Source organism: Arvicola amphibius, chromosome 1 (assembly GCF_903992535.2).
Source record: "Arvicola amphibius chromosome 1, mArvAmp1.2, whole genome shotgun sequence".
NCBI lineage: Eukaryota > Metazoa > Chordata > Mammalia > Rodentia > Cricetidae > Arvicola > Arvicola amphibius.
This window is the reverse complement of record NC_052047.1, coordinates 160,288,397-160,303,162: the sequence shown is the minus strand read 5'-3', so window position 1 is coordinate 160,303,162 and position 14,766 is coordinate 160,288,397. Positions and strand designations below refer to the sequence as shown.

The 14,766-nt window shown below is 37.7% G+C and overlaps 1 protein-coding gene across 1 annotated transcript in view; it reads right to left on the bottom strand.

Annotated features, from left to right (window-relative positions):
* Nucleotides 1-14,766, bottom strand: part of Carnmt1 (carnosine N-methyltransferase 1) — a 30,771-nt gene that overhangs the window by 13,711 nt on the left and 2,294 nt on the right. The window contains exons 2-3 of the mRNA XM_038347988.1: nt 9,960-10,155; nt 9,089-9,252 (exon numbers count right to left, since the gene is read on the bottom strand). Coding sequence (XP_038203916.1) covers nt 9,089-9,252; nt 9,960-10,155 — 360 coding nt within the window. The remainder of the gene's footprint in view (nt 1-9,088; nt 9,253-9,959; nt 10,156-14,766) is intronic.

Below are 14,766 nucleotides of genomic sequence, written 5' to 3'. Positions count from 1 at the left end.
AGGAACTCTCAGAGATCAACAGGGCCTTTTTTTTTTTTATTAGCATTGTGTTCTATATGGAAATCTTTGCATATTCCATTTTAAAACAAACAAACAAAAAAAACCCAGAAAACTGGGGGCCAGGGAAATGGCTCAGTTAGTAAAGCGCTGGCCATGCAAGCCTGCAGACTTAAACTGCATCTCCAAAAACCTCATAGTCCCAGCACCAGGAAGGCAGAGACAAGAGGATCCCCAGGGCTTTCTAGCTCAATCAGTGAGCTCTAGTTCAGTGAGAGATCCTACCTAAAAAATAAGATGAAGAACAACTGAGAAAGACATCAATGTTACCTCTGGCCTCCATCCACATGCACGTGTACATGCACACGCACGTACACATACATAAACAATTATAGGAACTTGAAAATTCAGTCTACAAATATAGTCCCAAAGGAATTAGCCCGAGGTAATTTCATTTTCTATATCAATTTATGGAACACATGTTTGACTAATACATCTGTCAGGAATGGGCATACACCTTCAATTCCAGAATTCAGAAGATAGAGGCAGGCAGATCATTGTGAATTTGAGGCCATCCTTGGCTACATAATGAGTTCTAAGCCAGCCAGGTCTACACAATGAAAACTATGTCTTTAAAGAAACAAAACATGGGGGCTGGAGAGATGGCTCAGCGGTTAAGAGCGTTGCCTGCTCTTCCAAAGGTCCTGAGTTCAATTCCCGGCAACCACATGGGGGCTCACAACCATCGGTAATGAGTTCTGGTGCCCTCTTCTGGCCTGCAGACATACACACAGACGGAATATTGTATACATAATAAATAAATATTTTAAAAAAAAGAAACAAAACAAAATTCAACAATAACAATTTAGTAACTTATGGAATATTAGCTTTATAACCAGAACCATGAACTTTGTGCCAAAAGGAATCATTTTAAGTGTGTATATTGCTATTAAAAGGCACTAAGCCACAAAATGCAGAATATATCAAGACCCTGCCTCCCAAGTTAGCAAACACTATTGCAGATCTTCAAACTATTAATATTATGACAAAAAGGTATTTTCAAAGGGCCTCAAAACGAATTCAGTAGAATAAAAATATGATTGATCAAGAACCAAACAAGGAATGAGGGGGGGTGGCAAGAAGGTTTTCCTAAATGTGTAATATTAGCTAGATGTTTCCCCAAAGGTATACATGCTGATATGAATCTTTAAGAAGTCTCAAGCATTCCTTGTTTTCATGGAGAGGAGAAACAAACTTAAAACACAGATATGGTGGTTTTAAAACTTGAAAAACCAGGAACATACAGGTATATAAAATGTGGCTAAATAATCAAATGTTGCCTGCTTGAGAGTCTCAGTAAAAAGTAGCAAGTTGACCAAGTTAGTAAGGTGCATGCATTTACAACAAATGCAACTCCTGACACATGAGGGGAACCTCAGCAGTTCATTCAAGACAGGCGTGAATAAGAGGAGGACCTACTAGGACAAAACTAAACACACAAGCAGACTAAGTTATTTACCAACAACAAATACTCTGGACAGAGCTTTATTTAACTGTATTATTTCTCCTTTACGAAGTAGCAAACTCTAACACACTGTGCTCTGTTTTGTGGTGTCAGCAGAGTGACACTTGGCTGACCCCTGGTGGTAGAAATAGTCTGGAAATTTAGTTTATTAATTTCATGTTTCCACTACTTTACTTCAAAGCATTTAAAATTACATATGGACCTTACATTTAGAGCCTGCATATTTACATAAATTCTGAATGGTGGTCTATATAAATAAACTATTAAAACACTACACCAGGACAAGGACAGCTAGGGCTACACAGAGAAACCCTGTCTGGGAAAAACAAAAATAAATAACTATATTACTTCTAATAGTTGGTATTATTATTATAATAGTTTTCACGTACAGAAGTATATCTGCAAATCAGATTCAACAAAATTGAACTCTAAGAAAGATTTTTAATAAACATGATAAGCACCACCAAATTGTCCTCCATAAAATTTTTACTAATTTTTTTCTTTCACAAGAAAAATGTTTCTTCACAGCTTCACTGTTCCCTAATTTTCAAATTTTATAATAAACTATATGAAAAATGGCTTAACATAGATTTTTAAATTTGAATTTTCTTGTGAGATTGTCATATTCCTTTTATACCAATTTATGTCATTTTCTTTTCTTAATCTTGGACAGTTTTATCACTGGGGTATTATTCTAGAATTATGAACATTTGAAATTTCATTTGAGTCAAGTTTAAGACATACCTGTTTTCAGTCAAGAAGGCTTTGAGAATAAATGTTCTTCACTCTATATAACTGCACCTGACACTCTATATTTCCTCCATTTTCTCTTTTAAAATGGAGTCACTTAAGCTAATAAATCCCTTCATAAAAGTAATTTAAATCTTTATTTTAACATAAATATAAAATTGTTCTTTAAATCAGTATTTTCTTAAAAAGTATAAGAAAATAAAAATTTCACCAACTCCGTCTGCCACCATCTTCTGGAGTACAGTAAATACTGACACATTCATTAAAAAGATCACCCTAAACTGTCTTAAAATAGACACATCAATTAAGATCTTAAAACAATAACAAAAAAATAGTTTTCTGATAAAAACTCTGAGCCTTTCAGACAAATGTCTTTCCTTCACATTTATGTACTTTATAGCTTGAACCAGCAGACACTTGGGAAAATGGAATATTTGTTTTGTGGTGTTTCTTCACGGTTTGCTTGTTTGGGTGAAAATTTCAATACATACTATTCTACCAAATGCTTATTAGCGTTATACTATCCTTGTGCTCATGTTTTTGATTGAGACACGGTCTCAATACTTAGCTTGGCTAGCTTAAAACAGGCTATACCACAGTGGCCTTTTACTTTGTGTTGCTCCTCCTGCCTCTCCCTACTCAATACTAGGATCACTGATTTTCAAGCCACCACATTCAGATAAGCCCAGATTTTCTGGTTTTTGTTTGTTTGTTTGTTTTTTGAGACAGGGTTTCTCTGTGTAGCCTTGGCTGTCCTAGAACTCACTCTGTAGACCAGGCTGGTCTCAAACTCACAGAGATCCATTTGCCTCTGCCTCTACAGTGCTGGGATTAAACGCCCAGCTAAACTTGGATTTTAAACGAAAATAAAGATAGAGTACTGCCTGATAACTTCAATGTTAACTGTTTACAATATCATCATAGAAAACCACTTTTAGGTAAAACCAAAGTAGAGACGAGTGATCTAACATTTGGTAAAATGTAGAAAGTATTTCATTAACACACAGATCCTTGTAGAATTTGATCTGTGCCTTCAAGTTTTGTACTTAAAAAACTCAAGCACATTATTCCCAAACATGGACAAACAGGAAAAATAAACATGTTTACATGAAACACTGTAATGACCAGGTCCAGGTAGTTCCATGCATATCTGTTAGACATGCTATCTTTCATAGACATCTCAGAACGGTCATCACTGAAATCTCAGTAAGGAAAGGCAGTTGAAACTGAGTCAAATCCAGCTCAAGTATAAATAAGGACATCAAATTCTTATGCCTGCTGTGGCACCATCTGAGACCCAGATGACAACACTTTATCCAGAACTAACCCAGATTCTGAATGGCTGTAATTAATGTGCCTCATCCAGGTCCTTTTCCTTCTCTGAAACAGGGTTTTGCTGTGCAATGAAGGCTGGCCTCAAATTCACCACCATCCTGCCTCAGCTGTGTAGGAGTGCAGGGACACGACACCACACCTACACCTGGCCATAGGGTTTACATTTTATGGGAAACCTATGACTTTAATATGTGGTCCCACTGTCTAACTTTCTTTAGCTACAATACAATAAGGCAACTAATCTAAGTAAAACAAGACAAAATAATATAAAAGGAAATACACAATTTTCCCATCGGGTCTAAAACTGGAGGAAATAAACACACTCCCCTGACCCATCTATGCCATTTAAAGTCTCTGAGTGTGTATGCATATCCTTACCACGTCTGTAACATTGTAGAGAGTGGGTGGCTGGAGACCAGCATCAAAGATTCACATCCTTCTTAACCTCAGCTCTGAAATCTTTTACCTACTGAAAAATGCCTTTTTTTCTTTTATGTCATTTACTAGCACCATTCATCCATTTTCCTGCTTACACTTCAACACTGTAACAGCAGAAAGGTAACTGTAAGACAGTAGTGAGTGTGCAAGCTTACCCCACCTTTAATAATGACACAGGTTTTGAGATAAGCTAGTATTGAAAGGCTGATTAAACAGAATAGCACAGATTATTCAACAATCTGAGTATGAATAAAATTACAAATATGTTATAATTTATGCTGACATAAACATCTGATCTTTGAGCCTTTGAAATTTATTCAAGCTTTGGTACACTCAAATTTTAAAGAGCATTACTTTACAATCTACTTTTAGAAACAAAGATACTTTGAATTTTCAGGGATACGTAGACTTCAAAGAAGCCATTATCTAGTACTTTAGTGAGCAAAGTACTGATGACATTCAGAGAGAATAAAAACTAGAAACTTTCAAACAAATAATATCCCCATAGAAGCAATGATGTTCATAAAGGTTCATAAACTTGAAAGCAATTACAAAAACTATAAAAAGTTAATATAAGAGATTAGGTCACTGCTCTACTAGCTGTGGAATCCTTCCTGAACTGCCACCGATGAGAAGCTCAGGCAAGAGTGTAACTCATTGGTAGGGTCCATGTGCAGCACACAGGCAGATAACTTGTATTAGCACCGATGAGTGAGCACAGCAGTCTTCAAGATGAGTCTTACTAAAGATTGCTCCCTATCTTTCAGAGAATAAAAAACAAGCTGTAAACGTCTCAAGGTCATACGGGTAGAAAGTAAATGATGCTTACTCCTAGTAAAACATAACTGTTGGCCACTATCCCTTATAAATAAATGAGTGTAGAAATCCCAAACAAAATATTAGTAAATCTAACACAATAATATACTTAGGAAATTATTTATCATAACCAAATGTGATTATCCCAAGAAGGCAAAGGTGGTTTAAAATAATGAGAATTTAATAAAATGGGGGGTTGGTGGAGAAGACCTGCAAAGTTGTCTCAATAGAATCAAAAGGTATTTAATATTAACATGCTTTCTAGTAAAGATGAAAACAATTCAACAAGAAAAAGAGAATTATGAAAACTCTACAGTTAGTATTATACATAGTGGTGAAAAGAGAAATTATCCACGCTAAGAACCAAAACAAGGAATAAAAAGTATTCAAGTTGGAAAGGAAGAAATAAAGACTTTTTGCATGATATCTTACATATGGAAATCCTCCCCACCAAAAAATAAATAAATAAATAAAAAAAAGTCTACAAGAAAGCTAGATCCTATTCAGAAAGTACGGTCCAAAATGTCAAAACATCACAAGCATTTACACCGTGACTTTTATGATGTTTATTCTCCTGAAAATAAACTACATGACATAATGGAGAAGTGAATGAGTAAGAGCCGTATCTGACATATATGCATGAAAATGTATAAAGCAACCCATTATGTTGTATGGTAACTTAAAAAAATAGAAGAAAATACTTTGGGAGGAAAAAAAACCAGAAAGCCCAAATTTTGACGATTATAAAGAATAGTAATGAAAATACACACACAGGCAGAGAGAGGTATCTACACAAGGGAGATAGTCAAGCATTTTATGTTAAAGTTGACTCAGCAACAAAATATCTTATTTTTTTTATTTTTTATTTTTTTTTTTTGGTTTTTCAAGACAGGGTTTCTCTGTGGCTTTGGAGCCTGTCCTGGAACTAGCTCTTGTAGACCAGGCTGGTCTCGAACTCACAGAGATCCGCCTGCCTCTGCCTCCCGAGTGCTGGGATTAAAGGCGTGCGCCACCACCGCCCGGCAGCAACAAAATATCTTGCTCCTAGCCTTTGTAGATGACATCTCAATAAGCCGATGGTTTCCTGTGTACACAGTAGTTGATTTACTACTGAAGTAGTAATTGTTTTTATGTAAGAGACCAGTAACTGCTTACTGTTACAAAATTTTCCTAATACTCTGTCTCAGGAAGATGCTGAAGTTAATGTGTATGAAGTAGATGAAATATAACCAATACCTTATAAACCAGTTGATTCTCTAGAATGAAGCAATAATCCCGTATTTATTTCTTGATGCAAGGTTTATAGAAAATTTTCTTTTAAGATTTATTTATTTATTATGTATACAGTATTCTGCCTGCATGTATGCCTGCACAAAAGAAGAGGGAACCAGAGTTCATTACGGATGGTTGTGAGCCACCGTATGGTTGCTGGAAATTGAACTCAGGACCTCTGGAAGAGCAGCCAGTACTCTTAATCTCTGAGCCATCTCTCCAGCCTATAGAAAAAATTTTTAAGAGACTGTCTAAAGCAATAAATACATGCAAGTATTTCAGAAATTTAAGACAAACTATTTACCCTTCTCTCTATACTAGTGTCCTGACAGAAAAAGCAAAACTTCATTTATTTTTGATTAATTTTTTATGCTAATCTTCACTTTTTAAAACACAAATGTCCCACTAAAACAAAACTGTTGATGCAAAAACTCAAGAAAATAAAGGAAGTTTTCAAAAGAAATTCACGAACAACACAGATGTTGGGATTATTGGGTAGTAACTAAAAAAAAGAAAAGAAAAAAAATCACTGTAAACTACACTGAGCTGAGATGTAGCAGCACATGCCCATAGTCCTAGCAGTCTGGAGGTGGATCTGAACAGGAGGATAAATTCAAGGCCAGCATGAGCTCATGAGCTACAGTGAGACCCTGCCTCAGAAAAGCATAAAGTTAAAGCATGTAATTGAAGAGATAGACCATGTGTACCATAGAGGAATTCAGCACTGAGTATCGGTATATGTGTTTGTGTCTGTGCAGGAGAATGCCTAAAAGCAAATGACATCTGAGTAACAACAAAGAGACCCCATATCTATTTTGGGGTTCTGGATAGCATCTCAAATTACAAGAAACCAAATCCTTGGAGAAATAGCCACACCTCACAGGAAACTACAACATGGGTCTGAAACATTTTATATATTTTCACACATAAAAAAATAAAGGAATTTGAACAACAAAATTAAAACAATGGTAACAGATTATAGTTCACTGACTACAAATGATGAGTCACTAAAATAAATATATAAAGGAGAGAGAAAAGCCTTCCTTTAGTAGAAGGCAGTCTGCAAACTCTGAAGGCTAGGAGATGGCCTCAGATAAGAACCACCAGTGGACCGGATTCTAGAGCGGACAGGACATGTTCTAAGGAGACTACCGGGGCAATTCTGAAATCTGAGTATATACCATCACGTTCCATAACTGTGTTCAAGGGTTAATTTCCTGACTCTGGTAACTGAAAGGGAACAGACTTAAGAATAAAGTGTGCCTGGGTGGTGGGCACACACTTTCAATGCCAGACTCAGGAGGCAGAGGCGGGTGGATCTCGGTGCTCCAGGCCAGCCAGGGCTACAGAGTGAGAGCCTGAAGACTGACACTGTGAATTTCTAGGCAGGAAGAAAGCATGGCAGATACTAGCACAAGTCTCAAATGGCTTCACAGTCATTCTGAGTGTGTGCTTTTCGACATCCACATGCTGGAAGATGGAGAGGAGAGGTGGGAATGATACAGCGATGTTCTAAAATGCCAAAACTTGATGAATTTTGGTAAAGAGTACATGGAGGATGGTTATACAATTCATGAACCATAATTTTGAAGATATTTCAAAATTAAAAGTTCAAAGTGAGAAGAAAGAAAGAGAGACACAGGCACTGACATTCCTCAAGGGCTACATTCAAACTCGGGAGTTTTGAACAGGGACCAGTGAATCCCGGGGATCTGAGGACAAAATTCACATTAGGAGCATGAGGGAAAGTTAGATAATATTTTTTTAAAATGGTCTACTTTAAATTGTATACATTGTATGTGTCTATGTGTGGGAAGAAGCATAAAAGAGTGCCAATGCCCACAGGGTCCAGAGAGGGCATCGGATCCCCTGGAGCTGGAATTCCAGGTGATCATGAGTCGCCTGATAATGTTCAGCTGGAAATTGAACTTGGGTCCTCTACAAGAGCAGTAAGTACAGGCTCTAACTACTGAACCATCTCTGTAGCCCCAAACAGATTCTAACTACAATAATATTTAATTGATACTTGTCCACAATTACAAAATGCAGGCAATAAGCAATGTTAAGTTAAGGAATATCTATGACTTTATCACTAATAGGAATCACATTTTTATGAAAAATAATGTACAAACTATTCAGCATTTTCTTAATATATTATGTATACCCACTGCCAGGCTGTATCTAATCAATACATTGTAAAAAGTACCTACGAGCACAGTATTTGTTTAATTAAGATACATTACTTTGTTTATATGAATCTGTGTCTGTGTGTATGTGTGTGTTTGTGTCACTAGAAATGTATACGAGTGTTTTCTTCAGTTGCTTCCCAACTTATTTTTGAGACAGGATAGGGTCTCCCAGTTCAGACTACCAAGAAGAGCCAGTTTCTTAAGCAGGTACTAGGGATTCAAACACAGGCCCTCATGTATTGTAACAAGCACCACCCCAGCCCTCCACAAGTTTGCTTTTTAAAGATTTCAGTAACTTTATTTCAAAATAACCAGTTCTTTGAGGTCATGCATTTCATTGAATTCATTTATGAATGTTAGTCTGAAAATCAGACCATGAGCTTCCGAATGTCCGAAAGGTTCTATGTTCAAAAGTTAATTACATCTCTCTGGTCAGTAAATCTCTGGACCCCTCATTTCTTTTTTAAGAATGCCATAATGAGATAAAGTAAAATCTATCACTTTTGCTTTGCTATTAAAAACAACTTATAAAGCAGTGTGTATTACTGATTATGAGTATTTATTCTAACTTTAGTTTCAATTTTTTTTTAATTACTAGAGTAAATGTTATAGAACATAAAAACTCCAACCTCACCCAAACAGATCTCTCAGACATGTAAGGACATGCAGGCACAGAGCGGCTATGAGAATGAATCACAAGGTGAAATGTCATGGCTAAGCGCTTACACGCCTTAAAGCAAAGGGTCAGAAATGCAGCAGTATTTACCATCTCTCTTTTGGGAAGTTCTTTATGATTTCTTTTATGATTGGCTTATAGCAGGCATCCCTTTCTGCTTTCCCAGTTTCACTCCAGTCTCTTACAAACTGTTTCAATGTAGATTTTAACTTATCCATGTCAAACGTAGATGCTGGCATAATCTTTCCATTGCCCTGTTAAAAAGGGAGGGGAAAGAAAAGAATTATTTTCTGAAAGTCAATTTTGAATATGATTAAATGAACATACTAAGATACAGGTGGGTCAGTGGATAGTGATTAGCCTCTCACCTAGGGGCTCAAGTGCAGCTCGAGAGCCTTCATGAAAAACGTTTGGTGCTCTCACTTCTACCCTCAACAGGGAAGAACCATTAATCATAAAACGACCACAAAGTGAAGCAGCCCTTACTTGTGAAAGGACCAGCACTGAGCTGCTATGGAGACAGGACATCCCACCCTCCAAGAGAGGGAAGACATTCCTTCCAGCTCACTGATGAATAGTACTGACCAAACTGTACCATCTACCATGTGAATACAAAGAGACTTCAGTTTCTATTACTGCCAGGCACTTGATATTTAAGTGAAAAATATTTCTATTTTAAAGTGAAAGATGAATATCAACAAATAGAAGATACTGAAAACACAACAAGGGAAATTAAAGTCTTTCAAAAAATTTAAGTCCTTTATATACTATAAGATTGAAAACATCACGTGAAAGCACCACCAATTATCTAGGTGTTTAAGAAATAAATAGTGAACAAATGCAATCTCTAGCATGCTGTTCCAGCTTCATTTCATCACATGGAATCATCCTCTCAGGCTCAAGGCCTGCACATACAGACGGTTACCCTCACAGGAAAAGAGACAGAACAAGATTCACATACATCTTCTCCATATTCTTTATTTTCAAACATATGTATGCAATCGTTCACAATGGTCAGCAGTATTTCCTGATTATGGTCAATACATTTCCGGATCTTGTCCAAGTGGAGAGGAAACTGAGGAAGCAGTTTCTGCTGGTTATCTGGAAGTGATCGGAACTGTCTTTCTGTTCGCTTCACTCGTTCATGCATACTGGTGCTAAAACAGAAAAGGTATTTATTTTAATTGTCAAGAAGAACGCTCACCAGAGGCCAACCATACTTAAGACTGCCATCCCACATAACTATTCTTTAGCTATGCTGGACACTGCCCTCATTTACTATCCTTTGACTTTGGAAGAATGTCAGCTTAGAAAATTTATGTTTTAACTTCATGAGGAATACTTCTTAGAGCAATCAACAACAAAATGGTAAAAACAGATATGTGTACTAATGAGAGGAAACAAAGATTAATTTACAATTACTTTTACTAATTTAAATTTTCAAATTAAACATTTTGGGCAAAACTGGCTTAGATTCCTGTATCATCAAGTAGTAACACGTTGCTGTAAAAGTATATTGAAAAGGTCTGGATAGCCAGACGGTGGTGGCGCACACCTTTAATCCCAGCACTCAGGAGGCAGAGGCAGGCGGATCTCTGTGAGTTTGAGGCCAGCCTGGTCTACAAGAGCCAGGACAGGCTCCAAAGCTACAGAGAAACCTTGTCTCCAAAACAAAACAAAACAAAAAAAACCAAAAAACAAAAAACAAAAACAAAAAAAGGTCTGAATATATACTTCAGTGACAAAGTACTTGCCCAGCATACTTAAGGAGTATAAGCTGAATCCCCAGAATCAAAATAGTAATAATATAGAATAGAAAATGTTTTGAAAATAACTAAAAGCCAGTCCAAGTTGAATTCTGAAAATACAAAGCATATAATACCAAAGTATTAAGCAAATGGAAAATTAAGATTCTAAAGCGTTCCAAATGTAAAATTCACAATTTGTATTTCAAAAGCTTCCTAAGTAGAATGATTCTTTGGGGATTGCTTATTCAGGAAGTAAAAAAGAGTGCCTCGTTTTTAGAAGCTGAATATATACTCACACCTAAGTGTCATTTTACATCAACAAAACTGGCAAAAATCTAAAAATCCAAACTAGATCAAATATTGGTAAAACTGTGGAAAAACTCAGAACATTTACACACTAATGGCGAATGCACACCACCTTGCAAAATAACAGCATACTTACTAAAGCTTACTGTTTCATCTGCTCTATGAGCTAGAAATTATAATCTTACACACACTCAAGAAACACAAGTCACCTGAAGGTGAACCGCAGCATTGTCAAATGGCAAACAAAAAACCCACAGACCACAGAAAGCCCATTACAGTGGTCAGGTGAAGAAATCATAGATCTACAGTGGAATGCAGAGAAAAGAACAAAGCACTACCACAACCATAACAGATAAAAATCAAGAACGCAAATATTTGTTGAAAACAGCAAATTAAAGGACACATGATATACAACTCCATTTTATATATTAAACAATATACTGTTTAGACATCAAGTGAATGAGCAAGAAAATGATGTTTCAAGAACACCCTCTGTGAGAAAGAAATAGGACAGGTGTGTGTGTTTGTGCCACAAGAGTGACGGACTGTGGAAACAGGGTGGTGGCTCATAGGTATTCAGCATAGCATTCTTCGCACTCTCTAAATACAAAGAAAACAAATGCGTCTGTAAAATACAAATGTAAATACCTTCTGTGAAAAGTGAAGAAGCAGAGACGAAGCTCATGCTATACATACATGCTACAGTCATGTTTCTAAAAGCTCGTGTGGGGGCTGGAGAGATAGTTCAGAGGTTAAGAGCATTGCCTGCTCTTCCAAAGGTCCTGAGTTCAATTCCCAGCAACCACATGGTGGCTCACAACCATCTGTAATGGGGTCTTGTGCCCTCTTCTGGCCTACAGGCACACACACCGACAGAATATTGTATACATAAAAAAGAAAAACAGCTCGTGTGGCATTCTGGAAGAGAGGCCCTAAGGGTGATGTAAGAGGCCACCTGGGCAGTGGCTGCATGGACTTTACTTTTTTTACACTGGGGAGAGTAGGACCATTTTCCAGTCTTACTACTATGGGATCCTTTTACACGCCAAGTGTCTTGATAGAACAACGTAAAATAATGATGATGGAAGTATCATTTATTGAAATTTAGTAACTACCAAGCATGTACATAACAGACTGGTTGGAATAAATTTCCTCAATACCCATAAGGTAGGTATCATAGTCCTCTGTTCATTCCATCGGCCTTCACTGGTTATGAAAACTAGTGAGCATAAACACTTTTATGATTTGCATACGAAGTCCCTATCCTTAAAAAAGAGAAAAACAAAACAAACCCAGGAAACATATACCAAAAGGCTTGGTTTCTAGCTAACAGCACTTTCTGGGGCAGGTTCTTGAAACTCTAGGAGGTAGCAGGATATGACAGGTCACAGGGCAAGGGGGCACACTTTTGGGAATCTTGTCTAGATTCTTTCTAATTGTAGGCTGCCAGGAGACTAGCCACTCTGCTCAGTCATTATTCCTCACAGCTGACTGGAACCTTTCAAACAGTGCATCAAATACATTTGCCCTCCATCAAGTTGTTTAGCACAGTGACAGTCTGGCAAACAGCATGCACATTCAGCAGGCATACCTACTTTCTACACATTACAAAATCCACAGCAGAAATACCAAAAAATAAAAAAAAAGCAGAAAAGTAAAACTACACCCGGGGAAAGAGATAGCAAACACTCTTCTAGAAGGAACTACTTCTAACCTTCCACATTTACCCCTCTTGTAGCTGTTAAAGACAAATTCATTCATGACCGAATTCACAAATTCTAGTTCCACACAGTTGTGGAACATAAAGTGGTATTTACCCCATCTTCACCCCTCCGCTCCCATCTGGTGGTTAGCTACATTCTGCTCTTCTATGTACGACTGTTTAGATTCCACACATAAAAACACGAGGTATCTGTCTTTTCATGTCTGACTTGCTGTCATGTAACAGCTATTCCAAATATAACAGCAAACCTCTTGGAAGAGGTTAGGAATGGACATCCAGCCAGACCTATGTCCTACCGAGCTGGAATCTGCCTTTTAGCTAAGTTTCACAGCTGATTCAGGTACACCTCAAAGTCTAAGAATCATTTATAATTCTTCATCCTTGCAGGAAGAACTTTTCTCAGGTTGGATAAATGTTCTCAAATATAAAATGAATAAAATGATTGTTTAACATTCTACTTTATGCAAACAAAGTTTACTAAGCTATTTCCTAACTGCTGGACACTGAGCAGTGAACTTTTTTTATGTTCACAATCTGTATTTACTATGGTTTGAAACCAGCCACAAAAATGCACATTAAAATTTAATCCTCATTGTGAGGTATAAAGTGTTAGAAATGTAAGACAACTATAGTATTTGAAGGTAGGACTTAGAGGAAATAATTTAAGTTAGATGGTACTGAAGCGTAGCCCCTAATCTGACAGGACTGTGGCTTTAGAAGAAAAAGAAAGGAGACCTGGAGGCTGACCAGTCCTTCCACCATGTGATGTCCTTCCTATACTGCCTCAGGGCTCTATAGACTCTCCACTAGCAAGAAGGGCTTCATTAAATGTGGTCCACACCTTGAAACGCCCACCTTTTTATAGCTTTAATCCTTACAAGTAAATTACCTAACTTGGGAGATTCACTTATGGCAACAGATTGTTTAGGGAAAAAAAGGAGGAGGGAACAAATTTCCTAAAGTAGTATCAGGTTCGAATAAGTACAAAATGATTTTCAAAAAGTTTTTTTTATCAATACCTATATAGTTCTAATGTTGCCTTAGTAAAGTCAGGTGAACAGCTGAATGGCAACAATTTGAAGTTCACTCTAAGCAGCTCAGTCTTATTATAGACCTTTCTTCCTAGCATTCCTAGGCAATGGCTGTCCTGTCATTTTCTCACACCTCAAAACCTGTGACCAAAACCACCAAACTGTTTTTTAGTAGCATGTGTCCCCCTTTTTCCTACCTTCCTTCCTTCCTTCCTTCCTTCCTTCCTTCCTTCCTTCCTTCCTTCCTTCCTCCCTCCCTCCCTCCCTCCCTCTCTCCCTCCCTCCCTTCCTCCTTCTTTCTTTTCCAAGACAGGATTTCTCTGTGTAGCCCCAGGCTGTCCTAGAACTCACTTTGTAGAACTCACAGAGATTCCCCAGCCTCTGCCTCCCAAGTGCGGGACTAAAGGTGTGCACCATCACCGCCTGGATTGTGTCCCCGTATCTTCACAGCTAACACGGTCTCTGAATGACTTTCCTTAGCCCCACAGTGCACAGAGTACTCAAGAGCTTGCTACCAAGCAAGAGTGCTGCTAGATGCATGCTGTCTCCCCACAAGGTCTCCCCACCGTCCCCTGCCGTCCTAGTCATTTTTCTAGTTACAACTTCCGTCTTTATCACTTTCAAATTTCCAATTTCAGTAAGAACAAGAACAACAAACCAATGCTGGGCATGCTGGTGCTTCTAGCTGCTCATGGAGATTGTTTCACACAGACAGCAGGGGAGGTGCGCTCTATTTATTACTCAGACAACTGACAGGTAACCGCAGAACTGGATAAAAGGAAGCACAGTCCTTAAACCCCAGTGATCTAGTTGTCTTCAGGGCACTCTGGGAGGTCCTTAAAGGGTTTGGGCTGAGGGTCTGCGGCTTTATGAGGTACAGCATATGGTTATGGACGAGCCCTAAAAATGCTCTCCTCACACACACAAAGTTAGGAAAGAAAACAAATAAAAACATGGGGA